Here is an 11,404-nt window from a genome sequence, read left to right on the forward strand (position 1 = left end):
TGAGTTTGAACCCTCATTCAGTTGTTTGGCTGAGCCTGCTCTCTAGAGCCCATGAGCCACAACTACTGAGCCTGTGTGCCACAACTACTGAAGCCAGCATGCCTAGAGCCCGTGCTGCACAAGAGAAGCCACCTCAGTGAGAAGCCCACGCACTGCAACGAAAGAGTAGTCCCCGCTCGCCACAACTAGAGAAAGCCCGCGCACAGCAACAAAGACCAAACGTGGCCAAAAATTTTAAAAAAGTAAAATAAAAATAAAATAAATAAAAGAATACATTTTTAAAAAAAGATTGCTAAGTTCAGTTCCTAGAGCTTGTGTCTTCACTCATAGTGCTATTCCAACATGTAACTACAAGTATGTTCAAACAAAACACTATAACATTGATAAGAAGATATGAAATGAGATAGCTTTAAGGAGTTCTGCATCCCAAATGGAAGTCATAAAATATTGATACCTCAGTGGAAAGAAGACAAAGCCAATGAACCATGTTTGTGTAAAGCACTGAGTGAACCAAACCTTGATGATGTTCTTGACTTACAACCGTAAGCTGCACCGCTGCCTGTAGTAATCAGTTATTCTTATTACCTAGAAGGCCACTTACAGTGTTCTGTGCTGGGATATCGTTCTTTGCATTATATTTAGTAACCTGTGTGTGTTTGGTTAGAAGGCAGGGGAGGGAGTTGAAAGGGGAATTTGGATTTCAAATTTGGCAGTAGTCATTCACAGTGAACAATTTCATAATCCATTGTTAGAAATGGAAATGAATCTTATAACCATTTAGATCATGTGTAACAGGTTTTTGAAGTGTTTTCAGTTGGTCAGTTACTGAAGCATGATTTTTCTTAGATCTTCTTTGACTTCTGGCTAGTTCCGTTTTGTTCTGAAGGCTAATGTCTAGGTCATTGCTGAGAAAGAATATCATGCTTGATAGTCTCATCTAGTACGGTAAACTTTGATAAATGCTACTGTTCCCCCTTCCCATGCTTCCCCCAACCCCGCCACTCCTGCCATCATCCAGGAGAAACGTGAAAGAATTTCTTTCATTAGAATTAAAGGATATTTAAAATTTTTTTCCATTTATTCCCAGACTTTAAGCTGTATAAGTTTTTGGCCAAGCAGCTTTGATTATTAATAAACATAGCTTTCCCACCAGTTATTGAAGACTTAAAAAAATTTCTTTAAAGTATTACCATTAGGTCCAATAGGCATGATTAGTTATCATGCTGAATTAAGAATTGTTTTTTGGTGTCTGTAAGAAACTGATTGTTGGCTACTATCTTTAAAAAATGACAGGATCATTTAAATCTTTACTTCTGTTTCCTGAATGCTTTTTCTTTGATGGCATATCTTAATTTGATTCATTTATCAGTGGAGTTCAGTAGCCACCAGACTGTTTCTACCAGTCCTGTTTGGGATCTGATTCTATCTCTCCATTCATGTATTCATTTCATTTAAATTTTCAACACAAATATCTCATAGGTAGTGTTTCAGAATATCTTTAGACGTTTTTAACCTCTTGACTTTTACCTTATGGCTTTTCTTTTAGAACATTCAGTCATTCGTCAAGCATTTGTTGAGAGTTTACTATGTGCTAAGCACAGTACTAGGCTATGAGACAAAATGATGAATCAAGTGCAGTCCTTGCTGCCTAGGAACCCACAAATTGGGGGAGTTTGGGGTTGAAGGGGAAAGGGGAAAAGAAATATATAGAGACATATAAACAAATGACATCAATATGATATGTTACTTCTTCAAATCACACATCATAAAACACTGTTCTGCCTACTTTACTACTTATAGCTTAAGAACTCTTCTTTACCTCTACCCTTTGTAATGCTCTTCAGGCAAAAATAACAGCCGTCAGAGTTATTTTTCTTAAATACAGATCTGATCAAGTTATTCTCTGCATAAAATACTTATGGAATAAGATCCCAACTTCTTACCATGGTGCGGTGGATAGTCTCTGTTTGCCTCTCCAGGTCCTCTCCTCGCCATACTCTGTGCCTTGGGAGGCTGACCTCTGTGGACTACATTAGCTGAGCTCCCTTGCTCTTTGTTTGCCATTTGGGTTTAGCCAATGGGAAGCATCAGCTGGAGACTGGAGACCAGGAGGAAAGAGGCCAGGTTATTTATTCTCTTGGTTCTCCATTTGTAGGGCCATTGGTTGATAGTGACTGCATTCCTCCTGTACAGCAAAGTTGTAGCCACTGCATACCATTAACTGTTCCTACCGAGGTGGATTGACCATTAAGATAATGAAATTTAAACTGCAGCTCCCCTCACTTCCAAGGCTCTTGGAGGAGCCTTAGGAATATGTTACAAAACTGTGTATTTTTGTAAAGTTTGCAATAGATAATTTATTGCATTTTTTTTTCTGAAAAAGGACCACCAAAATTGTATAATCTTCAAGCTCTATAAAAGTGGATCCTCTTATGTCCCTATCCTTGACTCTCTGAGCTTAGATAAGTGCAAAGTTTTCAGGGAATGAGGAACTGCTGAGTAACCTATTTGGGAAGGATATGGTTAAATATTTCATGGATAAAGTAATAGTTTGGATTGGTCTTATAGGATGAGTAGGAGTTCTCCATGTAAAGAAGGATGGGAGGGCCATTACAAATAGAGGAAACAGCCTATGTAACGGGAATGAGCTATGTGTATGTTTAGAAGAGGAGTACACTAAGTAGAGACCAAAGGAAACACAAAGGTCCTGAGGCAGGAACTTGCCTGGCAGTTTTGAAACAGCAGAGAGATCACTGTGGCTGTAGAGGAGTGAGAGAGGAGAATAGTAGGTAAGGTCAGAGAGTTCTATATTTTTTATGGCCTTGTAAGCCACTATAAAGGCTTTGGCTTTTATTCTGAATGAGATTGGGGACTCTAGGAAGGTTTTGAGCTGAAATGTGACACGACCTGACATTTTTTAATAAAAAGAAGTAGTGCGGATGCTCCGTTGAGAACAGACTGTAGGGGCAAGGGCTGAAACAGACCAGTTAGAAGGTGTTCTAGTAATTTACATGAGATGATGATGGCTTGGACACAGGAGCTAGTGGTGGAGTTTGTGAGAAATGGAAAGTAGAGTTATCAGGATTTGTTGATGGGCTAGATGTGGGGTATGAAAGACAGAAAAGAGTCAGGGATAATGCTAGGTTTTTGTGTGTGTGTGTGGCTGTGCTGGGTTTTTGTTGCTGTGCGTGGGCTTTCTCTAGTTGTGGTGAGTGGGGGGCTACTCTTCTTTGCGGTGCGCAGGCTTATCATTGTTGTGGCTTCTCTTGTTGCAGAGCACGGGCTCTAGGCACGCAGGCTTCAGTAGTTGTGGCACGTGGGCTCAGTAACTGTGGCTCGTGGGCTCTAGAGCGCAGGCTCAGTAGTTGTGGCGCACGGGCTTAGTTGCTCTGCGGCATGTGGGATCTTCCCGGGCCAGGGATCAAACCCATGTCCTCTGCATTGGCAGGTGGATTCTTAACCACTGTGCCACCAGGGAAGCCCCAACGCTAGTATTTTTGATCTAGATAATTGGAAGGGAGAAGTTGCTGTTTAACGAGATGGGAAAGACTAGAGGAAGCAAGTTTGAGGAATGGTGAAGATCAGGAGTTTTTTTGTACATACTAGGTTTGAGATGCCTGTCTGACATCCAAATGAAGAAGGTGAATAGACATTTGAATATATAAGTCTGGAGTACAAAGGACTGATGTGGTTTGGAATATAAACTGGGGGTTGTAAGCATATAGATTGTATTTAAAGCTGTGAGTGGATGAGTTACCAAGGAAGTAAACATAGAGTAAAAAGAGGAGGAGAAAAATCTCATGGTCTGAGCTTTGGGACCCTTCAACATGTCAGGGAGCTGAGAAGAAGTAGCAAATGGGACCAAGGAGTAGTTGGAGAGAAATAGCAGGAAACCAGAAGTATGGGGATCCTGAGAGCCAAGTGAATGAAGTGTTTAGGTGAGGCAGAGGTGATAAATAATTCTTGATAGATCAAATAAGACAAGAACTCATAGTTGACCATTGGATTTAGCAATATGGAGATTACTGGTGAACTTGATGAATACTTGGCAGAGTGAACTTAAGCTCAAGTAAGTACATGACAGGAGAGAAATTGGAGGGAGTGAGAACGGACTACCCATTAAGAGTTTTGCTGTAAAGGGGGACAGAAAATTGTTAGTTGGGAAAAGAGAAGTCAAGACGTGTTTTTTGTTTTAATTATTTAAGATAGGAGAAATAATACCATATTTGTATACTGATGGGAGTGATCCAATAGAGAAAACAAATTAAACAACTCAGAAATTTAGTTTTATCTACTAATGTAGGGCTATGGTGAACAACAAGTGGCTATATTATAGAATTTGCAATCTTTTTTCAAGGATGAGGATCACAAAGCTGCCTCTGATGTTGTTTTGTAAATATCCTTGGTATATTTTCTTTGTAAAAAATTAATTTATTATTCAAATATAGTTGATTTACAGTATTATATTTGTTTCAGGTGTACAACATAGTGATTCAATATTTTTATAGATTATACTCCATTTAAAGTTGTTACAAAATATTGGCAGTATTTCCCTGTGCTGTACAATATATCTTCATAACTCATTTATTTTATACATAGTAGTTTGTTCTTCTTAATCCTCTACCCATATCTTGCCCCTCCCCACTTCCCTCTCCCCACTGCTAACCACTAGTTTGTTCTTTATGAGTCTGTTTATGTTTTGTCATATTCATTCATTATTTTTTAGATTCCACATATAAATGATATCATATAGTATTTGACTTTCTCTGTCTGACTTATTTCACTAAGCATAATATCCTCTAGGTTCATCCATATTACAAATGGCAGGATTTCCTTTTTATGGCTGAGTAGTATTCCAGTATGTGTGTTTGTGTGTGTGTGTGTGTGTGTGTGTGTGTGTGTGTATGCGCCACATCATCTTTTTCCATTCATCTGTTGATGGGCACTTAGGTTGCTTCCAAATCTTGGCTATTGTAAGTAATGCTGCTATGAACATTGGGATGTATGTATCTTTTTGAATAAGTGTTTTCATTTTCTTCAGAGATATAACCAGGAGTGCTCTTGTTGAATCCTAGAGAAATAGTCCTTGGTGTTAAATTGTTACTGTTTAAGTTGCAGAGCTTGTGAGGAGAGACCAGTTCTGGTTCTACCTTAATCACTCAGTATACCTTTCTTCCTTCCTTCCCTCCAATTAGCAAACTGTTATTAAGCATTTTACTAGTTGTCAAGCACTATGCTAGATACTGGTGATACAAAGGTGGATTGGATTTGGTCCCTGCCCTTGCGTTTACAGTTTAATGGGGAAATGAGTCTCCTGTTTAGGAACTTGGAGCACACTTCATTTTCAGGGTGATAATATTCTTACTGCTTTTCAAAATCCTTCCATCTAACAGATAAAGAGCATATTCAAGGCATAAGAAACTTCTTTGAGCTTGAAACATTCTTCCTCTTGTCTCTAGACCATCAGACATTCTTTCTCCTGTGACTTTCAAAGTGTTTTGGTGATTAACACATGAAGAACTGATAATACTTTTTTCCTTCTGATTCTCTAGACCTGAATGTTTTAAAAAATATTCTTTAAAAAATAACTCAACATTTGCAAGTATGATATATGTTATGAAAAGTGTGGGCATTGGAGCTCTCTGTGGAACAGAAATAATAATGCCTACTTTGCAGGATAGTTATGCGAGATAGATGAGAATACATAATTCATATGTGGAAGTACACTTAGAAGCTGCTCAATAATTATTATACTTTCTTATCACTTTGCCAAGGTCTGCAAACACTAAGTCAGTGTGTGGAGGTAAGCTGAAGTTAGGGATATGGAGCTAAATGGATAAACACTAATTCTAAAGAGATAGCAAAGAGTTTACTACTCATTGATGGAAATTAATTGGTTCAGAGATGTTGACCATATTTATTTACTTAAGTGATGGCACTTAATTAAATTATAGCAATCTGTCAGTGTTTTCCGTCTTGGGTAGTTGTATTATGTACTTGTAGAATTCTTAGCTCATGACTGTATGAAAATAGGTATTTAGATAATGCTTTTTAATGATTATGAACCAGTTATATAGATTGAATCATACCTACCGTAAATGTAATGTTGCATGCTGGGCTTTGAATTTACTACAATTTTTTTTTTTTAATCTTCCCAGAATGGAGCTGGTTTATCAAAATCCAAAGGAAGCCGAATTGGATTTGATGGCACACAGTGGGTATGTATGATAATCAAGAACTTCCTCAATTGCCATGTTCATTTAGTTAATTCATTTATATACTTAATAGGTATTTGTTGAATGATGACAATGTTAATAGCTAGCTTTGTGAAAACAGGTAGCAGGTGATAGAAAGGAAGAGGCAGACCCTGTGCCAAGTGCTTTACATGCAGTATCTCATTTAGTCCTTGTGCAAACTTTAAGAAGTCAGTACATATGTTTATCCTCAGTTCACTTAGAAAGATTAAGGTTGGTTGGCTAATAAGTGGCTGAGTCCAGATTCTAACTGCTTGCCTCCAAAATCCTCATTCACTGAGCTGTGGTACTTCCTCAAGTGAATAAATATGTGAATCAGAATTGAACCAAGAATAAAGGTAAATAGGAGTACCTATTTACCTAGTAAATTTACCTAGTAAATAGGAGTTTAGGAGTAAAAATCTATTCAACATGTTTTCTTTTTTTTTGGCTATGCCGCAGAGCTTATGGGATCTTAGTTCCCCAACCAGGTATTGAACCCAGGTCCCCCGGCAGTGGAAGCACAGAGTCCTAACCACTGGACCACCAGGGAATCCCATGTTTTCTTTTTAAGATAAGGAAAATTAGCAATATGTACAATAAATCCCTGTTTCACAGCCTGTACATTTATACAATTTATAAAATATATTTTCTTTTTTCTAATCAAATTTAGAATGAAAAACAATGCTAAAAAATTACATTTATCCTGTTAGCATACATATTGGATATGACTAGTTATTTCTTGTGGATACACTTCAATCTTTGGCTTCTCTTTAACCAGAGACATGAGAGGCTTTAGATTAGAAGTGAGTTTTCAAATCACCAAGCAGCTATAAAGTAGTGATAATTTTAGGTCATTGCTGATACCAATTGGATTTGAACTATTGTTTAAAAAGTAAAGTCTAGGATATCCTATATCAGGCTCCTCAGCTATCAGGTCTAGAAGTATCAATGTAAACTTTTAATTTATTAAAAGTAACAGTTCTGCTTTGCGAACTTAGGGTAGTCTGATGGGAAAGGGAAGCCCTATCTCTTTCATTCAGGGAATGACCCTTGAGGTGGGAGAAAATAACAGATTGTTTTAAAAGGGTTGACTTCCAAGATACATGAGCAAAAAATTACGGAGCAGCTTACTACATTCAGTGAGTTTTCTTTGTTAATTACATTGCATGGTACTGAAAATCACTCTGTATAATATTTGCAAAGTCATAGGGAAGGGAGAAGTAGTACTAAAATACTTTTGTTCTAATATTTTAGAAGGAATGGAAAAGTGAAATGTCATCAATAGATGTGATACTGAACCCGGATAAAATCCTAGAATGAGTTATTAAACAGATAATTTGAGGGGCTTAGAAGAGAAAATATGATGATTATTAGGAACTAGGTGTTCACTAAGAACATGTCCTGCCAAGCCCTTGTAGGAGAATGGACTGTTACAGTCTCATTGTATCCTTTTTTCAACAAGACGTTTTTCTTTCCTGTAAACAAAATGAATTACTGAAGGTCAGATGATAATAGTCATGTTGATCAAGAATTAATTGGATTTAGAGTCAATTGGACATCTATGTCCAGGGAACCTTGATGATTGCATTGATAACAACCTGGAAGGCATATTTAGAAGGTGAGTTGTAGAATCTCTCCTTGACCCTGCCCTAATCTATATTTATATCAATAATCATAATGAAGCTGTGTGTTCATCAAGTTGAAAGAGATTCATTCAACAAACACCAAGCTGAAAGAGATTCATTCAACAGACATTTATTAAGCACCTTATGTGTACTAGTATCTGTCATCTCATCATCTTCCTTCCTCTTTTATTCTCCTAGTGTAAAGCACAGAAAGTAATAGCCATGAAAGAAAAAATTTTTGATAAATTAGGCTCTCAAAATTTAAAACTTCTGCGCATCAAAAGCCACCATTAAAAAATGAATAGCTAATGCCACAGATTACAAAATATTTGCAAAACATGTATCTGATGAAAGATTGGTATCAAGGATAAATGAAGAACTGCAATTCAGTAATAGACTTTTTTGTTCATAATCTTTATCAAATTCAACAAGTGTTGTATTCCTGATTTGCTAAGAGGTTTTAATCATAAATCGATATTGAATTTTGTCAAATATTTTTTTGTGTTGAAATTATCATAGAGTTTTTCCCCTTTACTCTGTTGATACGGTGAATTTTATTGATTTATTTTCAAATGCTGCCTTTCATTCCTGGGATAAACCCTACTTGGTCATGATATTTCCTTTTTTTTCTTTTTTTGGTCCTTTTTTTAAAAACTACAGGAATTGATTTTTTAGTATCTTGTTAAGTATTATTGCATCTGTGTTCATGAGGGATGGTGGTATATAATTTTCTTTTTTTGTAATGTCTTTGTCAGGTTTTGCTATTAGGATTACACTGGCCTCATAAAATGAGTTTGGAAGGATTTCCTCCTGCTCAGTTTTCTGAAAGAGTTTTTGTACACTGGTATTATTTCTTCTTAAAGCTTTGATAGAATTCACCAGTGAACCATCTGAGTCTAGAGTTTTTTCCTGTTGTTTTGATGGCAGGTTTTTTTTTTTTTAATACATAACAATTTCAATTCTGTTAATAGTTATAGGGCAAGTCAGATTTCCTGTTTCATCTTGTGGTAGTTTTCTTAATCATGTTTTTAAAGAAATTTGTCCATTTCATCTGTTACTGAATTTGGGGGCATAATTGTTTATTCTAACTTTTTACTTAGTTGGCTTTTCCACTAAAAGATGATAAACTCTTCTAGAATAGAGATTATTATATTCTTGGTATTTGCATAATATTCTACAGTAAAAACAAAGGATAAGAGACGGATTCCTGCCTTTATCTCATTTTTTAAATTTTTATAATTCTTGATACTCTATTTATTTATCTTGTATATGTTTTTATAAGTTTCCTTGGATTTTGTAAATAAGAATTTATCCTTAATTCCCTGAAACATCTTTTTTTGATGGCATACGTCCCTTTGAAATCATTGAAATCATGCTTTCACTAAAGTAGGCTTTTAAGCAATAATGTATTTCAGTTATTCTATTTAACTTGACTACACTTAGGTATTATTTACTCCTAAGTGTGATTGTTGTTTCAATTCTAATTTTGAAATTTATTTTTTCCAGTAGGGTGTTCTGCTTACTGCTCAACAGAATTATATTTTTAAATATTACAGTATTATTAGAAAATCAAACTGTAGATAGGAATGGTCAGGCAGGCGATGTATTTTAGTTTGTCTTTTGACTGGCAAGATTATTAAGCAGTATTTCAAATATGAAGAAAAGTGGCACATACAACTGATTTTTGGTTTCAGAAAGGTTGACATGACTGATTTTTGAAAACTGAAAAGGCTGGTATTTCCTGTCCCACTTTTGCTTGAAAAGATTTAGTTACTACCAAGGGAATAATTTGTAAGCCCAAAGTTCTCATTTCAGATACTACTTCCTCTATGAAGATTTTGTTATCCTTTTGATGTACAGTTAATTAGTAGCTATTGTTCTGTACTTTATAATATGTTGCATATATTTTTACTATAGCATATTTTACGTTGTATTGTAAATATTTGTTCATCTTCCTCAGTAGACTGTGTACTTCTTGAGAACAGGGACAATGTATTATTTATTTGTGGGTTTTATTTTTTTAGCAAAATAATAAGCATGCAATCTACTGAGTAAGCAGTCTAGATATCCTTATAAAATTAATGAATAAAAATTTAATAAGATAAATTATTGTATTGGTTTAGAAGAATTAAGGGGATTCTTTTCCTCTCAAACAGCGCACAGTTAAAAAATTTATTATGCTAACATCCAGTCAAAATGTACCTGTGTTCCTTATTGATCCTTTGATTCTGGAATTGATTAATAAAAACTTTGAACAAGTCAAGAATGCTTCTCATGGCTCTGCTTCAGAATGCAAGTATTTCTGTGTTCCAAGAGACTTTACTGCATTTGCACTACAGTATCACCTATGGAAGAATGAGGTAAGATGATTTGCTTTCAGATAATGGAGTGTCTTTTACAAAACAGTATGGGATTAAACCAATTTAAACTGTAAAACATTTTAAAATTTTCATAAAGACTTTTATAGATTGTATCAGGAATACTTTAAGCAATAAGTAACAAAACACAATAGTGGCTTAAGCAAATAGGGGACTTATTTTTCTGATATAACAAGAGGTTAAAATGTTGGTGGCTGTTGGTATTAGTGGAGCTGTCCACTGAAGTCAGCATGTGCATCACTGAAATTCTTTCTGCGTTTCTCTCATCCTCACAAGGTAGCTGTTGTAGCGCCAGGGTATCATAGTGACACTATCTATCTTTTTTTTTTTAAATTACTAATACTGGTGTTTATTATCACCACAAACAAGATGAGAGTACCATTTTTTTGTACCTTTTTAAAAACTGACTTTTTTCAGCCATTGCATGAAGAGCCATCTTTTATGTCAAGTTATATACATGAATAGGCCAACTGTGTCTCATCCAAACTTTGTCCAAAATTTGGATATCTAATCATTCTTTTTTTTTAATTTCTTATTAGTCATCAGTGTTATACACGTCAGTGTATACATGTCAATCCCAATCACCCAATTCATCATACCACCACCCACACCACCCCGCCGCTTTCCCCACTTGGTGTCCATACGTTCGTTCTCTACATCTGTGTCTCAATTTCTGCCCTGTAAACTGGTTCATCTGTACTGTTTCTCTAGGTTCCACATATATGTGTTAATATACGATATTTGTTTTTCTTTTTCTGACTTACTTCATTTTATATGACAGTCTCTAGATCCATCCACGTCTCAACAAATGACCCAATTTCGTTCCTTTTTATGGCTGAGTAATATTCCATTGTATATATGTACCACATCTTCTTTATCCATTCGTCTGTCGATGGGCATTTAGGTTGCTTCCATGTCCTGGCTATTGTAAATAGTGCTGCAAGGAACATTGGCGTAGCTTCTCTCAATGTTTGATAGAATTCACCTGTGAAGGCTTCTAGTCCTGTGCTTTTGTTTTTTGGAAGATTTTTAATCACAGTTTCAATTTCATTGCTTGTGATTGGTCTGTTCATATTTTCTACTTCTTCTTGGTTCAGTCTTGGAAGGTTATACCTTTCTAAGAATTTGTCAATTTCTTCCAGGTTGTCCATTTTATTGGCATAGA

General features: G+C 35.8%; 1 protein-coding gene across 3 annotated transcripts in view; it reads left to right on the forward strand.

Moving 5' to 3' along the window:
* Positions 1–11,404, forward strand: part of FKTN (fukutin) — a 96,803-nt gene that overhangs the window by 17,740 nt on the left and 67,659 nt on the right. For all 3 annotated transcript variants that reach the window (XM_024753669.1, XM_024753668.1, XM_024753670.1), the window contains exons 3-4: positions 6,159–6,218; positions 10,018–10,221. In XM_024753669.1, coding sequence (XP_024609437.1) covers positions 6,159–6,218; positions 10,018–10,221 — 264 coding nt within the window. The remainder of the gene's footprint in view (positions 1–6,158; positions 6,219–10,017; positions 10,222–11,404) is intronic.

The sequence above is a fragment of the Neophocaena asiaeorientalis genome, unplaced genomic scaffold (assembly GCF_003031525.2).
Source record: "Neophocaena asiaeorientalis asiaeorientalis breed wild unplaced genomic scaffold, Neophocaena_asiaeorientalis_V1.1 scaffold342, whole genome shotgun sequence".
Lineage (NCBI taxonomy): Eukaryota > Metazoa > Chordata > Mammalia > Artiodactyla > Phocoenidae > Neophocaena > Neophocaena asiaeorientalis.